Source organism: Myodes glareolus, chromosome 9 (genome assembly GCF_982192425.1).
Source record: "Myodes glareolus chromosome 9, mMyoGla1.1, whole genome shotgun sequence".
In the NCBI taxonomy this organism is placed as follows: domain Eukaryota; kingdom Metazoa; phylum Chordata; class Mammalia; order Rodentia; family Cricetidae; genus Myodes; species Myodes glareolus.
Genome location: NC_142034.1, coordinates 52,770,266 through 52,796,885, shown reverse-complemented (window position 1 = coordinate 52,796,885; position 26,620 = coordinate 52,770,266). Strand labels below are relative to the sequence as shown.

Sequence of the window (26,620 nt, the reverse complement as noted above, 5' to 3'; positions counted from 1 at the left end):
AAAAAACAAAAAAGTCTGTTTTCCGCAGACAGCCACTAAAGTAGATAATCTGCAATTTATAGCCTAATGTCAAATAAGTTTCCCTTATGCCAGAGACTGACTTTAGGACATTGTTAAAAAACAATGGGTCTTTAATTATCTTAAAGTTCAAATTTTAAAAGTTTTACTGTTATAATTGTGTTTAATTATCATTAACACAAAAGGAGTAAACTTGTGAGTATATTTCATTTTTTATTGTAGAAAACATATCTCTCCCAAACCATTGTCACATGTTGTTTAAAAGCATATTTCAAAGTCTCAATTTCTAAATACTAATTGTCCCTTTTGGTCTTATTAAAGGATCTGAGACTAACTGCAGAATCAGGAGTCTCTTGGTGACACCACACTGTGCGTGTACTAAAGTGACAAAGGCTATGTGGGCTGCACAGATCACGTTTTGAGACCCCAGCCCAAAAAAGGATCATAACATTTTTTGGAAGAAAAATTAGTACTGAGATATTCTATTCTCTAACTAGTTTCCCTGTGAGTGTTCCAGTATGTGGTTGAAGCAACCAAACACTTGACCACTGTCCAGGTGACATGTCCTTCGGAGGAGCCAAGTTGAGAACCTCAGGTATGGGGACTGTGTCAGTGCAGATTTGCTGCTGGACACAGAGTCTGTCCTGTCACAGCTTGTTTCTCAGAGCATCCTAACCACATCAGCAGAACGCATGGGTTACCTAGAGCACTCAGTGACCTTGCGTTCCAGCAAGCAGCCAGAAGAAAGGGATGTGAACTTCTTTTTTATATACCAATAATTAATGAAATGAAATTAGTAAACCTAAATATATTTCATTTTTATGAATCTTTGAAGAAACTCACTCTGAAATTTTTATTTACAAATTGATATTGATATTGGTCATGTTTACTCTTAGTTCTTATGGTTCTTTAAGAGGCCCACCAGCTAGCTTCCAAATATACCACATGGAGGCTTATTCTTTTTGTTTTGTTCTGTTTTGCTTTTCAAGACAGGGTTTCTCTGCAGCATTTGGAAAAGGCTTATTCTTACTTCTAAATGCCCTTCCTTATCTTGCCTTGTTTCTAACCAGTTTTTCTTTACTAAGTTATTCTGTCTACCTTCTGCCTCTGAGTTTTACCTTTTTCTATTTCTGTATATCTTCCTTTACTTCTTACTCTATGACTTGCTATGTAGCTGGGTGGCTGGCACCTGGAATTCTCCTCTCCTTCTTTTTTTTTCCACCTAGATCTTTGATCCTTTCTTCTCAAATTTCTCCTCCTAGTTATTCTTTCTGCCTACCAGCCATGTCTATCCTTTCTCCTGCCTTGCTTTTGGCCATTTAGCTCTTTATTAGACAAACCAGGTGTTTTAGACAGGCAAAATAGCACAGTTTCACAGAGTTAAACAGATGTAACCTAAAAGAATGCAGCACATCTTTGAATCATTAAAACAAATATTCCATAGAATAAATAAATGTAACACAACTTCAACTAATATTTTACAGCATGATATTTTAGCATTTTCTCTTATTTACAAAGAAATCCAAGGTTTTATATCTGTTGTATACATTTAAGAGCCTTGACTTCCCTTGTAATACTCAGCTGTACAGTTTTATTTCCAAACTCCCAATGAAGCCAATGTAGAAGCAAGGGAGGTCAAAACATGAAATTATCTCTTGTCTAATAAAAACCCTAGAGGATTATGGGTAGAAACTCCCTGCCTGTGACCCTGTGAAGGGTAGGTATGAGAATAAGGAAAATACTGTGCCCTCAGAAAGAGAGGGAGAGCTTCAGAGATACACACAGGCTGAGCTAGGATACCTGCGGAGTCCAGAGTAGAAGATGGGAGGCACTGAGTGTTGGTTCCCTAGAGGACAGACTTTTGCACCCCCACTTGATCTGTTTTGCACTCTTGTAGTTGGTTGAAAACAGGAACAAAAGCAGGAACAATCTGTTGTTTTCAGCAATGTTTCTAAGCCATTGAGTTATGGTGATGAGCTTCCTGCGTTTGCTGTCTTAGCCTCCCCTGCTGAGGGCTATGTACACTATGTGAGAAAGTGGAATAGAGGCTTGTCTGCGGAACCTGAAGTTGTGTTGTGTTTTAATCCCGATGTCCCTTGCTCAGAAGAACGACAGTTGCTGTGCTGGCGCGGCACTGAGAAGCCAGGATAACAGGATAACAGCTTTGGTTATGAGTCTGGGAAGTAGGGGCCCAGAAACTTGATTCTGAGGGTATCTAGACAGCCTGGGCAAAGAAACTGGTAGTCCTACCCTTGCAGCAAACACACTGTCATGAACATTGAGTCCTACTTTGGTAGATGGGTGAGCAATAAAGAGGAATCCCAATTTGTCATTCTTTTATATGTTTGTCTTTGTGAGTGATTGTGTGTACATTTGTGTGTGTGTGCGTGTGTGTGTGTGTGCATGTGTGTCTTTGAATGTGTATATGTCTGATTATGGTGCTAGGAGTAGAATTCTGAGCCTATGCAATAGCAGCAAGACTCTTCATCACAGTCTTATGTCTGCCCTTCATTTTAAAATTGTACCATCAGTTCCCCTTTCCCTTCTTTCTTCCTTCCTTCCTTCCTTCTTTCCTTCCTTCCTTCCTTCCTTCCTTTCTTTCCTTCTTTCCTCCCTCACCCTTCCTTCCTTCCTTCCTTCCTTCCTTCCTTCCTTCCTTCCTTCCTTCCTTCCTTCCTTCCTTCCTTCCTTCCTTTCTTCCCTTCGACAGGCTTTCCTTGTGTAACAGTTCTAGCTGTCCTAGAAATTGCTTTGTAGATGAGGTTGGCCTTGAACTCACAGAGATCCACCTGCTTTCACCTCCCAAGTACTGGATTTAAGCATGCACCTCCACTGCCAGGATGTACATCAGGTTCTTAAGCTGTGAATCACATCTCTGTATGGGATAATGTCACTGTGACAATTGTAAAATTTTGACAAGAAAAGCATTTTGTGTACATGAAATGGCCAAGCTTAATTCAAAGTGCACTGAATCTGAGGCGTTTCTGCAGTGTGTGCCATGTTGCATCATGTGATTTCCTCACACCTCTGGTTCTGAGCACCCAGCCTGAGTGCTTTCTACTGTATGAACCCGCACACCACACAACCCCTATGAAGCTTCTGAAACACCTTGGCTCATAGTTGGGTTATCGTTTGCTGTGAATATAGCGTTTTCCTGTACATGAAAGACCTTCTGCTCTTATAGAAACACGGTAACTACATTATGAATTGTAAAGATTTAAATATTTTTCTATTTTTGTTTTTTAACACGTAAGTAACAAGTTAACATGTATTTGTGTAGCGGCATTTCATTTATATTTTTAATAAATAAAGCTTGCCTGAAGATCAGAGATGAAAACAGCCCTAGGCAGTGTTAACACACACACCTTTAATCCCAGTAGCCACACTAGTTGAAATAGAAACCGGGCAGTGCATGCCTTTAATCTCAGTGGTGCCCACCTTTAATACAAGAACTAGAGAGGATTATTAAATGGAAGGAGACCATTTTCAGGCTCAGTCTCATTCTGAGGTTTCCTGGAGACAGGATCACCATTTTCAGACTGAGGTTCAGTAAGAGTTAGTGTCTGGCTGCTTTGCTTTTCTGGTCTTCAAGCTGAACACCAAAATCTGTTTCTAAGATTTTATTAACTGTGTTTCATGTTTGCATTGTATTATGGGAGAACATTTGAGTTTACATGTGTTACTATGTTCATCCTACTCATCCATGAGCATGGGAGATCTTTCCATCTTCTGATATCTTCTTCAATTACTTCCTTCAAAGACTTGAAGTTTCATCATATAATTATTTCCTTTGCTTGGTTAGAGTTACATCAAGATATTTTATTTTATTTGAGGCTAAGATGTTGTTTCCTTAATTTGTTTTTCTGTCCATTTGTCACTTGTAGTGACGGTTATGAATTGATTTAGTATCCAGCTACTTTGATAAAATTGTTTTATCAGATGTAGGAGTTTCCCAGTAGAATTTTTAGGGTCAATTATGTATATTATCATATCATCTACAAATAAATATATTTTGAGTATATCCTTTCCAATTTATATCCCCTTGATCTCATTCAGCTTATACATTTTACAAACAACAAGCCTTAGCTTATTGCTCAAACTAAGACTTTAAATACTATATTGACTAAGTATGGAGAGAGTAAATAACCTCTTGTTCCTGGTTTTAGTGGAATTGCTTTGACTTTCTCTCAATTTAAATTGACATTGGCTATGGACTTTCTGTGAACTGCCATTGTTATGTTTCCATATGTTGTTTGTATCTATAATGTCTCAAGAACTTTCATCATGAAGGGGTGTTGGATTTTGTTAAAGGCCTTTTCTGTATCTAATGAAAGGAAGAGCTTATCATGTGTCTTCCTTTACTACCTTTAAGGTTGTTTATATGGTAGATTATATTTGTTGATTTTCATATATTGAACCATCCCTGCAACTCTGGAATGAAGCTTACTGGATAATCACCGATGACCTTTTTGATGTGGTCTTGCATTTGAAATGCAAGTATTCTTTAAAGTCATTTTTAATGATTCTTCTAACATATTAAGTATTTTTTCTTTTTTTATTCTTTGTGTCTTTCACATCAGGCATCTCAATTCCATTTATTTCCTCATCCCTTTGTATCTGCTTTCTGTCCTTGTAACCTCTGCCCCCAAAATAACATAAAATTTAGAGAAAAAAAAAGAAAAGAAATCAATCTTGTCATGAAAGCAGCAGTGTGACACAGTGAGTCATGCAGTAAACCATTTATTCCGATATCTTTATTTACAAGTGTTCATTGCAAAGAGTCATTGATCTGGTTCTGGGCTTCTGATTTTTCTACTCTTGGCGTTGGACCCTCATTGGACTCCTCTTGGACAGCCTGTTGTTGCCTTGTGTTATGGAAATTCTGCAGCCTTGGGTCTGCAATACTAGCCCCTTCACTTGCTCCAGCAGATCATAGATGGGTTAAATGTTATTGACCAACCCATAACCCTGGTTCTGGGCTTGGGTAGTTGCAAGATTAGTCAATCCATCAGCCAGCTCTTGCTTCTTATCCTCCCCACCAGGGAGAGCTCTCCTGCATTGACCTGGCTAGCTCATCCTTTGCAGAGATGAGCAAGGGGTGGGGCCAGTTCTCCTACTTTCCTGCTTTTAGGGTCAGCTCTCCCACACCTACCCCATCAGGGACAGCTCTATTGTGCTGCCCAGTGTAGGCCCGGGATAGGTGTAGGGTCCACTCTCCTGAGTGCTTCAGTGGGTGAGGAGCAGGACCAGTTCTCTCCAGAGTTGCAGTTAGTAAGAAGTGGGGCCAACTCTACCTTCTGGACCTTTGGTGGTATCAGGAGTCATAGACATCAATACAGACCTTGAGTGCATCAGGGTCGTGAACCCAGACCTCGGCCCCAGCAGCAGCCCAGGTCCAGACATCACCATGACCTTGGGTGGCAATCAAGCCACCCTCATCTGCCTGCTCCCCACCACTTTCTCCACTTCAGATCGGCCTCTGTCCACAGGACATGAACTGTTCTGTCTTTTCTTTTTCCCATACCATACCATACATTTGTATACCATAGTTGTACCTGTTGCCCCATGCCATCTATGGGTCTCTTCCCACTCAGCCAAGTACCATCTTTTCCCCTCAGAGCCCGGGGCAGTCCCCCTTTGGCCTGCTTGTGGGTCTTGTTGTCTGGCACAGTCTAGCATGGTGCTGAGCAGGAACCTGCTGCCTAAAATCATAATGGTGCCTGACTACCTAGTACCAGAGGGCAGCGAAAATTTTCCTGCTCCAAGTTTAGAGACTTGGGGTGGACTCGTGCTTGGCCTCTGGGATCCACCAGGCCTAAACTGCAAGTATTTTACAAGTATTTTTGCATTTATGTTCATTAGGAAAATTGGACTGCAATTCTTTCTTTGTTGAATCTTTTTTTGCATTTGAGTATCATAATGACTGTGGTCGCATAACATGAATTTGGCAGTGCTAATTCTGCTCTTTTTTTGTGCAATAATTTGAGGAGAATTAGGTGTTCTTTGAAAGGCTAGTAAAAATCTGCACTAAACTGTCTGGTTCTGGTCTATATTTGTTTTGAAATCTTAGTGACTACCTCTAATTCACTAGGGGGTTTATGTCTGTGCAAATTGCTTATCTGACCTTGATTTAACTTTGATAAGTGATGTGTATTGAGAAAATTATCCGTTTCTTTTAGATTTTTCAATTTGTTGGAGCACTGGTTTTTAAAGTGTGTCTTTATGATCTCTCGATTTCTTTGGTGTCTCTTGTTATGTCTCCGTTTTGTTTCTGATATTATTAATTTGAATATTCTCTTTCTGATTCGTAGTTAATTTAGATAAGGATTTATTAATTTTATCGATTTCCTCAAAGAAACAACTATTTGTTTCATTGTTGTGGAATATTCCTTTTCACTGTATGAAGATGTGTCACTGGGATTAGTTTACAAAAGGAAAGCTGAATGGCCATTAGCTAGGCAGGAAGAGGTAAGGCAGGACTTCTGAGGGCAGAGAGCTCTGGGAAGAGGAAAGGTAGAGTCACTAGCCAGATGTGGAGGAAGCAGGCCAGGCAATACAGAGTAAAGGTAAGCAGGCTCCGTAAAAGAATGTATATTTAAAAATATGGGTTAAGTTATGAGAGCTAGAACGACAAGCCTAAGCTAGGGCAAAGCTTTCATAATTAATAATAAACTTCTGCGTCATTTTTTATGAACTTGCAGGCCAAAGAAAAATCTTTCTACATTTTATTGATTTTTTAAAAATTTTTCTCTTTGTTTCTATTTTACTGATTTCAACCCTGAGTTTGATTATTTTTTGCAATCTACTCCTCTTGCATGTGATGAATTCTTTTGTTGTTGTTCTAGAGATTTCAGGTTGTGAAGTTGCCAGAATTAGATCTCTGTAGTTTTTTAATGTATTCACTAGCACTATGAACTTGCTTCTTAGCGCTGCTTTCCTCATGTCCTGTAAGTTTGGGTATATCATGTATTTGTTTTCATTGAGTTCTAGAAAGCCTTTAATTTCTTTCTTTATTTCTGTCCTGATCCTTTTTTTATTGAGAAGATAGTCTTTCAGCTTCCATGAGTTTGTATGCTTTCTGTTGTTGTTGACCCAGCTGTAATTCAGCTGATCTGACAGGATGCAAGATGTTATTTCAATTTTCTTATATCTGTTAAGACTTGCTTTGTGTTTTGAGTGTGTTTAGAGAAGAAGGCATATCCCTTTGTGCTAGGCTGACTGCAGGTCTCCTCTCCTTCTTCTCAGTTCCCAGTACCCCAACCTAATGCCCAACTTGGTAACAGAACACCTGCTATGGTCACCTTTCCTATCTGATGCCACTCCCTTCAAATCTCAAAGATCCTTTGCCCCAACTTTCCTTTCCCCAACTCATCCCAGTATCTCAGCCTCCAAACCAGCTGACATTCATTCCTGTGATCACACCAGCTGCCATCTGAGCAGTCGGGGATACAGGTAAGCTAACTGAGGACCTTCACCACTCCCTTTTCTCCCCCAAACCCAATACCCAAGTCTCATCACTATTTCTGCAACAGGGCACCTGTTTTTCAACCTTCTTTCATCCTCTTCCAACTTCTCCTGTGGATCCCACAGACCTTTCCCTCCCAGCCTCCCTACCCAACTTGTTGCTTTATCCCAGCCCCCAATTCCAGCAGACACCTCCTGATAACCCACAGGCTACTCCTGCCAGGGAAGCAGGTAGGCTGTGTATAGATTTTCCTTTCTCCTTCTGTCCCTCTAGATCCAATCCTGTCTCATCCCCAGTGCTATAGCTGACCTGTGATGGACCTATTTTCACTGTCCCTCCTCTCATTTAGTCTCATAGGAGACTAAAGAAGCAGGTCCTTGTTGAACACTCTGAACTCCTCTCTCCTGTGAACTCCTTCAGACTCTTGGCTAGCCCCGTTCGTAAGAGTCAGCTGTCAATGATAAGAAATATTTTTTACTGGGAAACCTCACTGACCACACATATTAGGTGCATAAAATTTCCTACCAGGTAGCAAACAGCCACCACACTCTCCTATAATCAGAGAAACCAAGGTACAAGCACCCACCCAAACCAACCCAAATCCAGATATCAGTTCTTAGACCTTTAATCATTCCAATTCCAGATGCCTAGATGATCGTATAAAAATACAGTCAATGACATTCAGGCAAATATATCTCCACTAGAGCCCACCAATCTACCATAGCAGGTCCTGAATATTCCAACATAGTTAAAGCACAGGAAAAAGATCTTAAAATTTTGTATGAAGATGATAGAGGTCCTCAGAGATTAAATTAATAAATCCCTTAAAGAAATCCAGGAGAACCCAAACAGTGTGAGGAAACGAACATATCCCTTAAAACATTTAAATAACACAAAGAACAAAGGAAGCAAATGAATAAGTTGTTCAAGACCTGAAAATAGAAATAGACTCAATAAAGGCAACAAAAGCTGAGGGTGGGAAATATTAAGAAGTCCCCTTCCTTTCCTACTCATAAGAATTCACTTTCCAGGGACAGCACCATCTCATTGTCTCCATCCCCATGCTCCCAGTTCTGTTTGTGTCATGGATGGTCAGGTGGTTTTGATACTGGCCACTCAGGCCATGAAAGCCAGCTGGATAAGGCTGAATAGATTTGCTGGTTCCACTGGAAGTTTCCTGAGATGCACATCCCACATTAACAGGATGGGGAAGGCCAAGAGGGGACATCTGGGTCCCCAAGAGATGTCCTAGGAACATGCCATTTGAACGGCAACTCAGATGGCCACTGGTTTATAGATGGAGAACCTGGAGGCCAAAGGAAGGTCAGGCAGAGCCAGGACTCAAAGAAGAGTGCTCACCCCTCAGCCACTAAGATGTCAGGATCCCACAGAGACACCACCTGACTTCTCAAAGAGGTCCATGATCAGGTGAGGATGTGTTTCCTTTAGAACTTGATAGACTTGGTCTTTGCTGGCCCTGCTCCAGGACCGGCTGAGGCTGAAGAGCTTCCGCATCTTGTCTTGAGTGGTGGCTTCAGCCCGCACTGCCTCATATTCCTCTTCACTCACCACCAGACCATGCAGCTTGTCCAAGAGCGGGTCCACTGATGTCACTCGGGCCACCAGCTGCTCCCGATGCTGGTCCACAAAGTGTGGCAAGGCAAGAGCATCTAAGGGTGAAGACTGACACTGAGCATAGAAAGGGTCCTCCATGGACTCTTCCACTGTCTGCTCAGCTCTTGTTTTATTTTTTTAACATATTTTATCTGCACCTCTGTTCTCCTTCATCCTCTGGGAAGTCATGAGAAAAAAATCTGTACCCTTCCTGAGGTCAGTTATTAGTCTAACACTCTGCCTAACTAGAAGGAAGGGTTTATGGTAAGGTGTTCAGGTTGGGAGTGGGTAGTATAGTGATGTATTGTTTGTTTCTTAATAAATAAAACTTGCCTAAAGATCAGAGAGCAAAGCAGTCATACTAGACACCCACACTGGGCAGGGAATGGTGGCACACCTTTAGTCACAGGACTTGGGAGACAGAGGCAGAGGGATCTCTGTTAGTTCAAGGCTAGCCTGGGCTATACAAGATTAAATCTGTCTAAAAGAGAAATAGAGCACACACTAAGGTGATCCCAGCCCTTGGGATAGCATTTTTTAATCTCAGCACTAGAGACGTAGAGACAGGAGTGATATTGCTGGGTAGAGAGAGGAATATAAGGGAGAAGAGACAGGAACTCAGTGTCGTGTGGAGTGTGGGCTGTGGAGTTTGGGAGTTTGTGGGTACAGGGTCTAGCCCCATTTCAGTCTGAGGTAGAGATAAGAGCCAGTAATATGCCACTTTGCTTTTCTGATTTTCAGGTTGAACCCCAATATCAGTCTCTGGGTATTTACTATTCGTGCTATAGAGTGGGGTTTTTTTCAACAAGGGAAGCCAAGAGGCAGGAGAGAAACTCTGCCCTGGGGCATGTACATGGCCTACCTGTCCTGGTAAGGTTTGCAAAGTGAGGCTCCCTCCTTTCTCACTGACCTTCTCTCAAGGGTCAGATGATCTACCTGTGGAATATTCTTGGCTCCTCTGGCCTTGTATGAGTGTTACTGACCTTTGTGGGCTGTAGGGATCGTGGGCTGTGCAGGCCTGAGGTCTCCTGGAAGAGAGGAGAGATATCATCTGTAACGATGCCTGTCACCAACAGTCAGTGCAGCTTCTGCAACTCCCAACCATGCCTGGGATTTTGAGAATGAACTAAAGAAATTCTGACATAATCTGGAAGGTGAACATTTCCTTACACAATGAATTGAGGAACCAGACCTGTCATCATTGAGAGAGAAGACATGTGAATGGCAACAGACATTTCTCCCACAGGATCACAGCCTCAATTTTATCCTAGATTATATTTCTTGTGGAGAATTTACGATGTCCCTTACTGGTTTGAAACATTTTACATTTGTTCCTGGGTAGAAAACTATTTTCTTGTCCTTGTTTGACCTTGTCCACTCACATGCTCCCATTATGTGTTCCTGATTAGATGGCAGATTCAAGATGATGTGAGACTGCACACCAGGAAATAGTGAGTGAATTTTCACACTCAGTGAAGGGGGTTTGTAAATTTCAGCTAATGAATAATCCCCAGTGTTTGAGAAGATTCTAAGTTCACTGTGCTCTAACAGTTTAGGGTAGTCAGCAAAGGACCCAGTTTGTAGTATTGGAAGCCCTGAATCCATTTGTATGAAAGAAGGTTGGTACTGCTTACACTCCATGCTATCTGGACCATCTTGGTGCATCCTGACTTGCAGAGAAACCTGATCATCTAATGAAGAAAGTGATTTGAGTGACAATGAATTTAAAAACCCAAATGTGAGATTAAGGACACAAGGGAGGCATGAGTATAATCTTCCAGTATTTGAATACTTTCCCTCATGGAAGAGAATATATCTTAATTAATCTCAAAGAAGAGAATTAACAAAATCATGAGGAAGTTGTTGACTTAATAAAGAAAAATAGCAACATTGCTCCCATCAGCTAAGGATCACACTGTGACATATGTATGTGCAGTGTTTACACTTTCCACACATCCTATGAGTTAATCCTTCTGACCTTGGTTTACAGGTGAGGAAGGTCAGACTCAATGAGTTAAGTCATTTCCCAAGATCATCCAAAGATTAAATGCTGGAGTGAGATTAGAACACTGGCTGATGCTGGGGCAGGTCAGGTCTCCTGTGACTCACTCGTGGTGAGGCTGAGCAAAGCCTGTTCTCTGACAAATGTGTAGCCTGTTTCTAGCAGCTCAGGAGCAGGAAGCATGACTGTTTGATAGCTGTCAAGGGCTGGGCATCCCCAGACATACTGATAATGGGAATTGGTTTTGACATTGTTGATGATGAACTGAGAGTACACTGTTATGTCACTAAAGAAAATTTAACAATTTTGTTTCCAATTTTCCATGTGAGATTGAAAATATGAAAGAATAATCGGCCAACAAGTAAATAAATAAAAATACAAACTTGTGGGATAGAAACCTAACCATAGTAATGAAAGCAATCTCTAAAGAATATTTTGAGATATATATTTCAATTATATATACATGTAAACGGGAGAAATTGAAGAAGGCTTTAGAAGATGAAAAGGCATCCATCCCCCATACTCATTGTTTAGAAGAATCAACTGTGTGAAAATATCCACTCTATTAAAAGCACACTACATACTCAATGCAGTCCTGATTAAAATGGCAGGGACATCTTCACAAATAGCGTCGGGAAAATGCTGAAATTCATGTGGACCCACTAGAGACAGAATTTCCTTGGTAATTCTGAACAAAAATGATTTTGTAGAAAACTTCATCACACCTTCTTTCAAACCAATACTAGAGACCTAGTAGTAAAAACAGCATGGTATTGGCACAAAAAGATGTGCAGATCAATATAATAGACTAGAAATGTAGATAAAAGTTCATACAGTCATACCTACCTGGAATTTGACAAAGAACCCAAAATATACTTTGTATAAAAGACAGCCTGTTAAACAGGTGGTCCTGGAAATCTACTTAGCGGTGTATGGAAGAATTAAACTAGATGCCTAGATCACACCTTTAAAAAATTAACTCTAAATGATCAAAGACCTGAATGTGGGCCCCAATACACTGAAACTTATAGAGCAAACAGAGGCAGAATATTTCAACACAGCAGCACAAGTCAGAGTTGTGTGAATAAGGTTCCAGTAGCACAGGAAGTAAAACTAAAACTTGGTAAATTGGATGTCAGGACACTCAAAAAGTTCTGTGTAGCAAAGGCAACTTATATGAGTGAAGATGCAGTTAAGAAGGGAGGGGGGAGGAACTTGGACTTCCCGTAGGGCAGGAGGCCCTGACTGCTCTTGGGACTGGAGAGGGAGGAGGGGAGAAAGTGGGGGGAGTGGGAGGGTATTGGGAGGAGGGGAGGAAGTGGAAATTTTTTATAAATAAATGAATTAAAAAAAAGAAAAGAAAAAAAAAAGAAAAAGAATGGGAGGAACTATTTCCAGGTAACATCTGACAGAAGATTAGTAATAGGAATATATATGGATCACAAAACCTAAATAGAAAGGAAATGGCACAATTCTGAGGTTTGCCATAGAAGTAGCAGCAGAATTCTTAAACATGTCTAGGAAACACTTAGAAATTAGGGAACTACAGGTTAAAATTTGTTATGATTTCCTCTCATTTTTTGAGAAAGTCCAGTATCCAGGATACAAATGCTAGAGTTCACTTGGGACAAAGGGACACTTATAAACTGATGTGTGATTCCCCTCTGTATGGAATGAATATGTTTCATTACCACTGGTTAATAAAGAAGCTGTTATGGTCTTTGGCAGGGCAGAATGTCACTAGGTGGGAAAGCTAAGTTGAATGAATGCAGGAGGAAAGAAGGCAGAGTCAGGCAGATGCCATGTACCCACCCAAGAAGTAAGATGTGAGGGAACAAATCAAGAGCCTTGTGGGTAAAATATAAAATAATAGAAATCAGTTAATTTAAGATGTAAGAGCTAGCTACGAATATACCTGAGCTGCTGGTCAGACAGTGCTGTAATAAATATAGTTTTGTGTGATTATTCGGGTTGGGGTGACTGGGAAATGAAACTTCATTCTCCACTTACATAATGGCTCCAATGTTCAGCCACGTACATACACAGAAAGCCTCAGAAATCTTTAAGAAAGGGCTTCTAGGGCACAAAATGGGAGTCAATTGTAGTTTTCGGTAGCCATATTTTTTTCAGATAGGCTGTGTTTGCTGGCAGAAAGCAGAGGCACAGCTTCTTTAAGAGATGACTTCCTGGTTCATGTTGGTGGCATGAATGGCTCTGTCTCTTTTGGAAGGTCCTGCTACAGAGCAGTTAAATGGGTTTTGTGAGCAGAGTGTTACAAATTGCTTAATGACATAGACCGGCTGTGTCCCTGGAGCTGGGGCAGAGAGCACGACTCACAGAGGCCATGAACATACCTCCTCCAAGTTTGACAGGGTGGAGTCAACAGGCAAAGCCACATGGTTATTCCTAGCCATGCCTGCTTAGCATTGAAATAAATTCTCCTGATCAGAAAATGATTACAGATACACATAAGATAGGTTCAGACAGAAAAGACCTCTGAATGGGTCGCAGTGTTGGATAAATGTAGATGGGCTTAGGAGAGAGAGAGAGAGAGAGAAAGAGAGAGAGAGAGAGAGAGAGAGAGAGAGAGAGAGAGAGAGAACAGTCATAGATTAAAGGAATAAAGATAATAAAATAAATATTAAAAAGCAATAGAGAAAAATTAAGCCACATAAAGATAGACAATACACACAGAGATTAGATTATATGCATGATTGTGTTTTCTTTTTTCTTTTTTTCTTTTTCTTTCCTTCTTTCTTTTTTTTTTGCCTTGTACTAACTGCTGAAAAACATTTGATTCTGAGATTGCTAAGCTAAACCAACACATATATTAAAGGTATCTTGACTGAGAAATTTGAGTCTAAAGATATGCAACTTTGGAAAAGAGGTTCTGCTTTTGTTTCACAGAAGATAAGAACCTGTGGATTACGTCTAGGCTAATGTGGTTCAGTGGAACAAGAGCCCCTAAAAAGTCTCCATGAACACTCACCCAATACCTCACCCAATGAACAGCAAGATGCAGTTTAGAGAAAACAATGTCTAAATTCTCAAAACAATTGTTTTCATTTAAAGGGGATTGATTATAAGTAGCTAATGGTCATAGTCAATCTCTTTCTAAAAAAGTAGGGGATATGATATAGAAATGAATATGTTTTATCAGTATAGACTTTGGATTACTGTTACAAATTTAAGGTCAATATTGTTTTATGTATATTTCTGTTCTTTTTTAATGCTCATATATCTCATTTAAAATATAATGTATAATTCAAAATTACAGATTATTAGATAGTCATTTATAATAATCAAAATTATAGTCATGTTAGTTAGATTTTCTAGGTATGCAGAGATATATTTCAGTTAGATAGATAATCTCCAACACTTCAGAAACCTACAGAATGTGGCAATTAGAAGAATTTAAAAACTTAGACTTTTCTCTACAGTGAAAACTTCAAAGAAGTTGATGGGCATTGAAGAAATTCGCTGTGGAATTTGCCTTGACTATGACAAGGCTAGTCATTTGGGCAAGAAACTGCTCTTGCCCGGACTACTTGATGGTATGCTGTATAAACTGGACATGCAGGACCCACAGAAAATGACTGCTGAACTTGCCAAAAGAAAGTGAGCCAGACCTTCAGGGTGTCTGCTTCATGAAGGAGTCTGCTAGACATTCTGCAGGACACAAAAAAGTGACTGACAAATTGCAAAACAGTCTTTCAAATTTCCTGCTTCATGGCAAAGTTTGCCAGATACTTTGGGTGTGTAGGTTGAAGAAGGATTCCCCAACATAATAGAAGAACTTTGGGTGACTGTCCAGTCAGTGAGTTGTTTCTGTCAATTGTAGAGTTTTGAAAGTTGCTTACAATGGACTTCCTGTTTTCTTAGGTAATATTATATTATAGCTCTGGAGCTAGACCTGGAAAGCTCTTGTAGACCAGGCTGGCCTCGAACTCACAGAGATCTGCCTGCCTCTGCCTCCCAAGTGCTGGGATTAAAGGCGTGTGCCACCACCACCCAACTGGAAGCTTCCTTTTGATGCTAAGATTTTAGTGTTCGATGATATTGTGCAGGCTGCTGAGGAAGAAAAGACATCAGCAGCCATGCTGCCAGGTCAGATGATCCCTTGCTGCAATCATGGCACAACTATGATATGAGCACCCAGTAGCTGCCTGATTAAATTCAGGCCCACTCCACAGGATAGAATCCACCCCTAGCATTTTAAATTGATAAAACAAACAAACAAACCCAGATCTTTGAGGAAAAACTACATTTACTGCCTACATAAAGGTACATAGTGTCAATTCCCTTGTAAATATCAATATTTATCCCACAGACAAAGGTTACTTTCAGTATTCACCAGAAAAGCCTCTCTTTGCTGTGAAAGGAGGTGACTGCAGATACCTACAGCTGTGCAGGATACTGAGAATAAGGGATGGTTGAGTACTCATCCCTATAAGTAGATAATTATATCACCCCCTTGTGGCTCTTGGAACATTGTGGAAGAGAAATGGGAAAGAATGCAGGCACAGAAGATATGGGGAAGGGCTGTGAAGCTATGGAGAACATATGGAGAATATATGGATAAGAGGTTGTGCCCTCTTCTAAGCATGACATGACCATGGCCGTCATGAACTCATAGCACCTGCACCTACTGCCTCTGGACCTACACAAGTAGGGCCCTAGATATGGGGAAGCAGCTCACAGGGACGGTACTACTTACTGTTTTACTATTGACAAATAATAGATTATGGGAGAACAGGGTGTATACAATCCATCTGTACCCACTGGTGAACTCACTTGCTTCTCTACTGGGTAGTTCAAAACTCACAGGCACACAGAGGATCCTACTTAAACCCTGTCAGACACAAGCAATAATGAATGTGGGGAGGAGATTTGTAGAAAAGAAGAGGGGCTGGCAGGAGCAAGAGGGAGATAAGGTTTGTTTAGGATGGAATTCCTAGAATGCATTGTATGCATGTATAAAATTGTCAAAAGACAAAAGGTTTTAAAAAAATATATGTGTATTTTAGATTAAGACTCTCATGATGGAAAAAAATCTCTTCATTTTCACTGCTCACAAATTTAATGTGAACTGTTATTAGATACTTTGTGTATCTCAAAATCTGTTATTTCTAGGGCATTGGGAGTAGAAATCATGATATTAGACTGAGGAAATGGGGCTTAGGGTATGCGGTGGTTTGGATGTAATGTGTTCCATGATCCTATGTTGAAAGATTGGTTCCGTAGCAATAATTGGGGGTGACTGTCATGAGGACTGTGGTGTGATGAATGAACACATACACTAGTTCACTCATAATTGCATGAACACTGAGAGTGGTATTGGAAACCATGAGAGTGCACAGTTGGAGAAACTGGGTCACTGGAGGCACGTCCTGGAATAGGCTTCCCACCTCCTCTTTCTCCTTCTCTCTCACTCTCCTCTCCTCTCTGTCCCGGCTCTTCTGTTCTCCTTCTCTTCACCTTTTTCTGTTCCTCTTCTCCACCTTGCTCTCACTCTTAACTCTAACTTCCTGTTTGGGATCTAGCAAAAGCCACATAACTGATCTGACTATTACGTGACACCAAGAATTAATGACAACACACCTTCCCCACTCAGTCCCTTTCTTCAGCCTTTGGGGTATCTGGACCTAAACTAATTTTACCTGGATTCAGCAAGGCTTCCCACTTGAGATTTCCATTCTTCTTGTCTGTGATTTGCAGTTTAATCCCTGAACCCATGTGGCCAACATAGATCTCAGAGAAGAGCTGGGATTCCCTGGGGCTCCGGTAGCACAGCTCCAGTTCCTGAAGGGGGTGAGGACAGATTCTGTTTCAGAAGCCTCTACTCAAGAGAACAAGCGTTTCCCACAGCGCTGTACTTTCTTACTCTTGCACACCACAGTAGACACTGGCTTAGATGTTGAGTGTCTTTTGCAATGACTTAACCCGTAGCTTTTGAATGCACATCTTTACTCAGAAGGCTGGAACACTGTGGAAGGGGACATAGAAATATGTAGCAACAGAAGATATGGAGAATGCTAATGGGCCCAGCTTAGCCCACATACTATTCCTTTTCTCATCACTCTGACAAAAACATGGCAGGAAACAACTTAAGGGAGGGTTTATGTTGTTGTTTAGTTTCATGATGGGGAAAACATGTGAACTGGGGCTCTGTACTTTGTGGCAGGAGCTTGTGGCACAGTTTGTTATATCAGGATCAGGAATCCAAGTCTGTGATGAGGAGCAGGTTGAGGCTATAACCCTCAAGGCCTTCCACTAGTGGCCTGCTTGTGATTGTCTGGCCTCACATGTTTGTTTCATAACTCCCCAAACACTAGCTCTAACTGGGGATCAAGTGTTTACACCTGTAGGAGACCTTTCAGATTCAAAACCTGAGTAAGAGCTCATCCTGAAATTCCTGCTCACATATCTTAAGCCAGGACTTGCTGCATGTTAGGCTGGCCCCTTCTCTGTGCTATCCTAAAACTAATTATTCCAGATCTTCTGTGTGATCCCTTAAATTGCTCTCCATTTAACTTGGAAGTTTTCTTGCTGATCCCAAAGCCCAAATCATTTCTCCCCAATCTCAGTTTTCTGTCCAGCCTAGTAACCTGCCCCAAATCTGGCATCTGATCCTGTAGAGTAGCAAACACCTGGAAGCTACTCACCTTTGGAATGATTTCCAGGTTCTTGGAAGCAGACACTATGTACCGTGAGCCAATGTAAAGAGAGTCTACTGGGGGTGGCTTGTGTATTCGAACAAACTGAAACTTCATTTCTTCTTCATCAATAGCCTAGGGAACATTGCAGACAGTGATTTAACTAGATTTCAGTACTACAATAGCTAACTGGTCTGAATAAGGCAAGTTGGTCAGTCAGTACATTTTTGTGTGATGGGGTGATGTCACCTTCAGGGAACCCTTCTGACTTGTATTCTGCCAATAGATTGCTAATTATTGGCCTCTGTCAGGTTCATTGTGGGAACTGTGTCCCTGACAGAGAAGAAGGGAGTTGGCTACATGTTGGATATGGAGAATTTCCATTCTTCTGATAGTTGTAAAGAGGATGTGTACAGATAATAGTGTGTTAAAGGCAGTTTATGAATCTCTGTTGTGAAGGGGCCAAGAAGACTGCAGACTCATAATCACCAGGGCTCCCCTTATAGAACTGTATCTCCACTCAAAGTGGAGAATTTCTCCAAAGGGATAGCTATATTTCAAGTATTCTGTCAGTCCACCCTAGCCCCGCATTTCTGGTCCTCAGTGTTACCTTCTTAATGGTGCAGTCATTGGGGATCAGGTAGAGATGAAGGGTGACATCCTTGAGATTGAGGTAATAGTAGATCAACGTGATAGAAGTGATTGGGATGAAATGTCTGACAGCTGGCATGAGTCTCAGAAGAACTCCCATTGGGGAGAAGCTTGGGTTTTCCAAGACTATGTAGCATTGCTCCACTCTGGCTGGTACTTCTAGGACCATCCCATGTTCTTGAAAGTGGGCCACACAGAACCAGGAGATGTCCACCTGTCCCTCTGTGAAAGAAAAGATGAAGATTCCATGATGTGGATTTAGTGTCTCCACTGAACCATGCGTGGCTGGAAAAAGAGAATACTAAGATTTAGAATGACAGTGGTGCTTACAATAAGAATGGGTTGGTGTATTAGGTGGAACTGCTTAAGAAGGAGTAGGAGGTGTGTGACTGGAATGGGTTTTGAGTTTTTTTTCTTTTTTCTTTTTTTCTTTTCTTTTCTTTTTAACATTTTCTTGCTCCTTATTTAAAAATATTTAATAACATGAAAGTAACTAATAATGCAGAAAATAATTCAATACTAAATTATTGACCAACAAATATTGTCTGTTATGAATACAGAAAACTATCAAAATTTTAGTGTTCTTCCTTGTGGGGAAAAACCACATGATATTCTTTTTTAATTTTAATTAATTAATTTATTTATTAAAAATTTCCACCTCTTCCCTGCCTCCCTTTTCCGTCCCCCTCCCCCCTCCCGCTCCCTCTCTAGTCTTAAGAGCAGTCAGGTTTCCCTGCCCCGTGGGAACTCCAAGGTCCTCCCCCCTCCATACAGGTCTATAAAGGTGAGCATCCAAACAAACAAGGCTCCCACAAAGTCAGTCCATGCAGTAGAATAAAAACCCAGTGCCATTGTCCTTGGCTTCTCAGTCAGCCTTCATTGCCAGCCACGTTCAGAGTGTCCAGTTTGATCACATGCTCCATCACTCCCAGTCCAGCTGGCCTTGGTGAGCTCCCATTTCTCTCTTTCCTCCTTGTCAATAAGGATGTAAGCTCCCAGCTACTACTCCAGTGCTATGCCTGCCTGCTGCTGTCATGCTCTCTGCCATGATCGTCATGGACTCTTAGCCCTGAATCTCTAACCATTCCCAAATCTTTCTTCTATACGATGCTTTGATGATGGTGCATTTTTACCTTTTACTTATTTTTTGTTTTTAATAGAAAAGCTGTGAACAAGTAAATGTTAAGTTTTATTAATTAATTTCCAGTGAGAATATAGCAGATTAATTAAACATTTCCATACTATTGGTTCATCATGCTGTGAGGTGACTGTGATGTGCTACCAGGACTGACTTCTGCAGATTATGACTCATTGAAGCAGCCTTGACTTTGACCTGTCTTGCTGCTGGGGGAGCGTTCACAGTACAGTGGAAATTCTTGATGGTCTCATCCATGGATCCTACAGCTAGTACCCTTTATGTTACCCGCCCACTTGGGCATGGCCTATTATACTATTTATGCCGATGTAAAACATGCATCTGGTCTCTTTTCTGGATGCAGGATTCGGTTCCTGTTCTCCATTCCAGCAGAGGATTCTGATTTCTGAGTCTACCCTTAAGTAAATAACCATCTATTATTCTCAATTCTGAGCTAATATGGGATTTCTTTTAAGTGTCCTTCAATGCTACACAGCTTCAGATAGCAGTGCAGCCAGAAAATGTGCCTGAGTCAAAGAACCTCCAAGGATCCTGAGAGCTCATTTTATGGACCTTTGAAAATGAAGCCTAAGGTGGAATAGAAATCCTTGGATGTTGTAGAAGCCAGAACCACATATTATTTCTGCTCAAGAAAGTTTTAGGCAAGAAGTAGAGAGATGGTCTAAGGAGAGGCTATGTGTGCTTCGTGTGATAAAACTGAAGGGGTGGAGCTACCTATGTCCTTTGGAACATAGTAGTCTTTATGGATTTTTCTTTAACCCATGGACCCTTGTAATTGGATCGTACTTTGTACTATGAGACAACCAAATTTGGTGGGCATGAGACAGAATGTTAGGATTTAAAGTTATGTGCCTGTGTGCCAATTTGACACTGGGTTTAATTCCAATGTTGAATGTCACTTGTAAACTTTTGTGACCCCTGCTATTGGAGGCACCACTCTGCAACCCACCATTTGCCTGTCCTTTCAGCACTCAGTTTGCTTCAACTTGCACCATGACAAACAGAATTTCAATGCTTATTGTTTAGCAGAGAACATTTCTATTTCTCTTGGGTGATTGCTTGGAATCAATAAGTAGCAAAGAATGAGACCATGACCTTGGTGCTCCAGGGAGTGGTGCAGCTTGGAATTTCAATCAGTGATACTAGGTAGCAGTATCAGAGGGAGACGCCAGCACTATAATGTCTCCTGTGTGCCTGTTTGGGTCCTTGAAACCCTGGCTGTCCCTAAGTTATATTCAATCCAACTACCAGAGTCTGGCACTTACTCACGCTTTGTGCTTTGCCATTTTGACAAAACTTCAGGAGATGCTGTACCTCTCTAACTTACCTTCTTTTTAAAAAAATTTTATTTATTTATTATGTATACAATATTCTGTCTGTGTGTATGTCTGCAGGCCAGAAGAGGGCACCAGACCTCCTTAGAGATGGTTGTGAGTTGCCATGTGGTTGCCGGGAATTGAACTTAGGACCTTTGGACGAGCAGGCAATGCTCTTAACCACTGAGCCATCTCTCCAGCCCCTAACTTCCCTTCTTTAGGTTGTTGGAAACTATGTCCATATTCACAAATATTGTTTATAAATGTTTGTTTACATTTAAAGGGGGATATGATATAGAGATGAGTACTTTGCATTGGTAATGATCTTGGTCGATTTTGTTATACCGTGTATATGTATTTCTGCTCTTGATTAAGGTATTGTGTTTGTGCAGCTCATTTAAAAATGTAATGTATAATTAAAAATAGGTTAATAGAGAGTCATCTATAATAGTCAACCTTGTAGTCATGTTAAATAGGTTTTCTAGATATAGAAATATATTTCAGTTAAACAGATATTCTTCAAATTTTTCAGAGACCTTCAAAATATGGTATTTAAAATATTTTAGTAACTTAGGACTTTTCATAGAGTAAATGCTAATCAGGACTTTGCGAGGACTTGAGGGTAATGTGGGGTGCTGGAATTTTGCTAATACCAGAAGTTTTTTTTTTTTTTTTAAACAAGACGCTAACTTACCAAGTTATTTCATTTCTTTTCTCATTTTGGGTTTTAGAAACAGGGACATACTGAATATTTGTGGATATAAGTCATAATTCTTCTGCCTTATCCTTGGAAATTCTGATATTAACGGTATGTGCTACCACCTGGCCCAGTGACTGTTCTTCATACATGTATGTGGCTTCCATACACTGTAACAGAATCATTTCCTTACAGTATTCAGTGGGGAAATTGTCTGGTCTTAGAGAGGGAGTAAGAAACAGGAAAGATGGTGGCCTCTAGGGAAGAAGCTTGAGTGGAGAGTGGGGCAGGTGTTGGGGAGACGAGGAGCTCGGTGTGGAGCTGCTGGACTGGCCACGGACACATTAGGAGGCCCCATCCGTGTAGCAGTGCTCCCCGTCAGGTTCAGGAGCTCAGGACCTTCTGTGTGTGTGTGTGTGCATGTCACTGTTATTTTTATCTGTTTTTGAGGTTTTCACCTTAGTCCTGAATGATTTCTTCGTCTTTTTTTTTCTTCTTGTGGACTTGCTGTGAACTATGAATATCTTTTAACCTGGGGATGCTTAACGTGTTTTCTATTCATTGTTCTCCAATTGGCTGGAGCAGCCTGTGTTTTTATTTTACTTTTCAATTCTTCTTTAGCTGAGGTTCTCCCCTCTTGTGGCTGCTCATCACCTTTATAACAAGAACATCTTCTGTTGTGAGCTGGATTCTCCTAGTGTCTATGGTAGATTTGTAGCCAAAGAAGTAACTGACCTCAGTAGCCACTTGTACAACGCCCGGTTCCTTGATGTTGTTGTGTCTTCCTTTCTTAAGCAGAGTCTGGCTGTATAGTCTAACCTGCCCTTGTATTCCAAATTCTCTTGTCTCAGCCTCCAGAGAGCTGTAGTAACGGCTTTCATCATGAGATATTTCATATGAAATCTTATATTTACTAAAATATCTTCTGAAGGAATCTTTGGTGATGACTGAGGTTGGGATAATTTATGAGTCCCCCCCTCTTTCCTTTGGACACCATTATTCTGTGGCTTCAGTTCTCAAATCAAATCTGAAGACATCATTTTCTCCCTGCCTGAAGCAATGTAGTGGAGTGTTGATAGACTTTGGGTATCAAATGATCCTTGTTATTTTCCTTTCCAACAATCTCTTCACAATGTTGAATTTATTCTGTTTCCTGCCGGACTCTTGTGAGATATGCAGTGTAAAGGGCACTTATTAACTACCAGTTAATATAGCTATAGTGAACATCACTTTCCACTCAGGGTCTCTTTAGTTAACACAGAAATAAAGTATAAGGCTTGGAGACATGTACTTCAAAGAAAATACTTCACAGAAAAAGGGATGACAAAACATCTTAGTGTCCACCTTCACAACCTGCTCTGCCCTGCTAAAGAAGTCATAGACCTTTCCTCATCACCATCACCCTACACTGTCCTATATGACCTCTCAACTCCTCCATTTCCATAACCCAACTCCTTTGTTTTTGAGACAGGTTTTTTTTTCTGTATACCTGGCAGTCCTGAAACTCACTTTGCAGACCAAACTGGCCTCGACCTCACAGAGATCTGCCTGTTTCTACCTCCTGAATGCTTGGATCAAAGCCATGTACCATCACCTCCTGGCCTCCACCCTACTCCCTATCCTTCCCTTGGTTACCTTGGAGATTCACAAAGTGAGGTAGGTGCACAGCAGCCACAGCTCCCTGCTCAGCCTTGATGTCAAACAGAGGTCCAGCCACCATGTGACTGTCTTGCAAGGTAGTCTGATCCAGGTGTTGGCTCCAGGCACAGAATCCAATCTCAATGGTTACTGCCCTTGTTACCACAAAGGAGAGCCCTATGTTGGCACAGTGGTAGAAACCATCCACAGGGAACTCAACTCTAGAAGAGGGAGAGGTAGACACCAGTGAACACCACCTCTGTTCACCTGCTGGACGCAGACCAGCTATAGGGTTGGGAACACAACAGGCTTCAGCCAAATGGCTCTTAGTTTTGGCTTCTCTGTTGTCTGTAGGTGGATCCCTGACTAAATAAGTCATTGAATACCCAAATCTGCTTCTTCTTAGTACATAGGGGTAAATGACAACACCATCTTCTAGACCTGAGACTACTGAGTGTTCTGGAATAAACCTACAGGTGACACACATCAGGAGCTGTTAGCTATTCCTGTGATAATGATGATGGTGATGAACGTGGTGTATGTGTGTGTGTGTGTGTGTGAAGAGTTCCGGGGCTCAATGTAGGACCTTGTGAACACTAGGCAAGGGCTCTACCACTAAGGTACACATTTCTTCAGATTTTAGTGTTTATATTCCTTAGGAATATATTTCCCTAAAATAAGAGTCCATATGCAATTATTAGTGATAAATCCTTGGCCCTGAAACAATGCTTTACCAAGATCTTCAGAGATTTTCTCCAGGCGACAGGTGGGTGGACAGGTATCAGCTTCTGTGGGAGGAAGTTAAAGTGACAGTTTCTCCAGCTGAGACAGTGACTGTGACAGTGTTGGAGGAAGATCCAGGTTATGTCAGATACTGTGACTGTGGGTATAGTCAGTCATCACTCATGAGACTATAATTCTCAGAGGTCAGGGCTGCAGTATGCATCCTCTTGTTCTCAACTCCTAGTGGGTTCTTGGCACACAGTGGTTATTAGTAAGCTGGAGTGCAGAGACTACAAGGATTTGACGGAAATCTACAGGACAGGAGAAACCAAATAGAATCATGGCAGGAATGCTGCTTACAGCATGAATAAAACAACCAGCAGAAAGTCCACATTTCAGATCATGAGCCTGGTTGAGTACAGATTGTTTAGATGGAATGAAGGACCTGGCCAGTTTTGTTGATTTGGTAATGGTGTGCTGGTTATGGAAGACGAGGTCCTGTTTTAACTAAAAGGAAGGTGTATGGATAGGAAAATGTATGCGGGTAAAATCTCGTGTCCTGGACTCACACTACTGTGACAGTGATGACAAAGGGGGAATGTAAGTTGTTGAAACAAACTTGGAAAAATGGTTGCTGGAGCTGAGTAATTGGACAGGGAACTTCTTGTGCTCTCTCGTTTTGCACATTTAGAAAAAAATATGAAAAAGATACCCATTTATACAACAGTTCAAACTTCTTATTCCCATCCTGGCCCTGCCTCCTGCATTAGTGAGGGGAGGAGAGGACACAGTAGAAACTAGGTAAAAAAATGTGTGGAGAGTGTGCTGGGGAAAGTCACCTTTTCCAGGCAGGGCTCACTCACCTGTACAGGTTCCTTTCTCTGTCAATCACCTCTGTAGTCACAGGTCCTGTAGGGCCCCAGAAGTCATCTTCAGTCCCCAGTGCTTCCATGCGTTTTTGTTCTGGAGAGGCAGGAGAATGTGGATGGAAGGTCATCTGTGGTGCAAATTATGAACACCAGTTCTCTAGAAGATGCCAGACAGAGGTCACTCCGTGTTGTCCAGTCTCATCTCCACAGCTTTCCCCAGTGTTGGACCATGGCTGAGCACTTTCCAGGTTTTCCAGCCTAGGTCTTAGTAAGAAGTGTGCCCACAGTTTTCATCACTGTTCATGAGCCTTCCTGCATACTTTTAATTTATATATATATAAGCATTTTGTTTTATTGTCTTTCCACTGTACTCCTTAAGAAACTATCCCACCATAATACCTGCCTCCATGCCAGCTGCAGTGTTTTCTTTCTTACTGGTCCATATATATTGATTTTCCTAGTGTGTCTCAAGTCGGTATGTTAAACAAATAAAAGAACGTTGCTCAAAATATAGATGAGCAGTGATAGGAAGATGAGCCCCAGGCCATAGCAGCCAGGAATGAGACAGAGAGTCCTGGTACAGAGCTGAATGCAAGTCACAGACTTGAGAAAAGGTCATCAGCTGGCCCCCACCAAGGCAGAGAGAGAAGGAAGCAGTATTCCTTCTAAGTTCTAGGTGCGGAATGCCTTACATGGGTGGCACTATGTGGAGAGCCTACTGTACTGTTCCATGTCAGAGACAGGGGCATAAAAATGATGACCACTTCAAGAACATCTGTGGCAGATAATGTTTTTTTTTTGTATAAAACAGGGACATTGTGTCAATGAAATCTCAATAATATCTTTTTCTTTGCAAGATCTTCACAATGACAACACTAGTTGATAAGCAAATGTGGATGGGAGAGATTTCATAGTGCCCTACTCCTAAATGAAAACTTATAAAAAATTAATAACTAGTAGGAGAGAGATAAAATCAGTATTCTCCAGGAAGAGATTCCTAATAGGCACTTAATCCCAAGCGGTCAACATGAAGCATATATATGACCAACTGTAAATGGATTCATCGGGTTGTATTTATATATACACATGTATGTAAATATACATGTATTTAACAATAATATTGAAGAACAGCTCATGAATTCGAGACAGAGTTGGATGGTAGGACACAGGAATTGTTGAAGCAGGCAGACTGAGGGCTGGCAATGGTATAAATGTAGTACTTGTTCATTAAATTCTAAAAAAGATATATAAATAAATGAATTAGTGATGACTTCCTCCCACAGATGCCCCTTCATAGGCAACCATGATGGTCTGGAACTGAACCTGTCACGTACCTGACTGTAGTCTCTGCTGCTTGAATGAGGTCAGGTTGTCACTCATTTCTTCTCCACCTGGGTTCTTAGTAGGGACCATCACAGGTGGCTTCCTATGCCCAAACATGTTATTTTTTTCAGATGTCAGGAGAAAACATAAAAACCAGAGCTGTGTACATAATATTCTGATATAAAATTCAACTCATCTGAATTTGAACTTGGTCCCATGATTCTTCTCTGGGCCAGAACTCTATGAAGTCCCCATCCTCTCAGGCATCCATGCTGCTAGAACAGGGATCATCTCAACCCCTCCTTTGCTTTGAGTGTGTTCCCCAGTGTTTACTCATTAGAAAGTTAACCCCAATGTCACAGTGTGACAGGTTGAAGATTAAGACACAATGGGGTCACGAGTGCTCTGCTGTCATGAAGGGGTTAATGGCATCATCACAGGAGTAGATTCCTGTGTCTTGACAGAAATCGTCACAAAAGTCACTTTGGTCTC

General features: G+C 41.2%; 1 protein-coding gene across 1 annotated transcript in view; it reads right to left on the bottom strand.

The window, feature by feature from the left end:
• Positions 1-8,092: 8,092 nt before the first annotated feature.
• Positions 8,093-26,620, bottom strand: part of LOC148120907 (NACHT, LRR and PYD domains-containing protein 1a-like) — a 57,167-nt gene continuing 38,639 nt past the window's right edge. Inside the window, exons 7-14 of the mRNA XM_087910374.1 lie at positions 26,140-26,231; positions 24,800-24,899; positions 23,211-23,434; positions 18,366-18,628; positions 17,765-17,890; positions 16,760-16,901; positions 10,081-10,125; positions 8,093-9,153 (exon numbers count right to left, since the gene is read on the bottom strand). Of these exons, the coding sequence (XP_087766500.1) occupies positions 8,861-9,153; positions 10,081-10,125; positions 16,760-16,901; positions 17,765-17,890; positions 18,366-18,628; positions 23,211-23,434; positions 24,800-24,899; positions 26,140-26,231 (1,285 nt within the window). The 3' untranslated portion in view covers positions 8,093-8,860. The remainder of the gene's footprint in view (positions 9,154-10,080; positions 10,126-16,759; positions 16,902-17,764; positions 17,891-18,365; positions 18,629-23,210; positions 23,435-24,799; positions 24,900-26,139; positions 26,232-26,620) is intronic.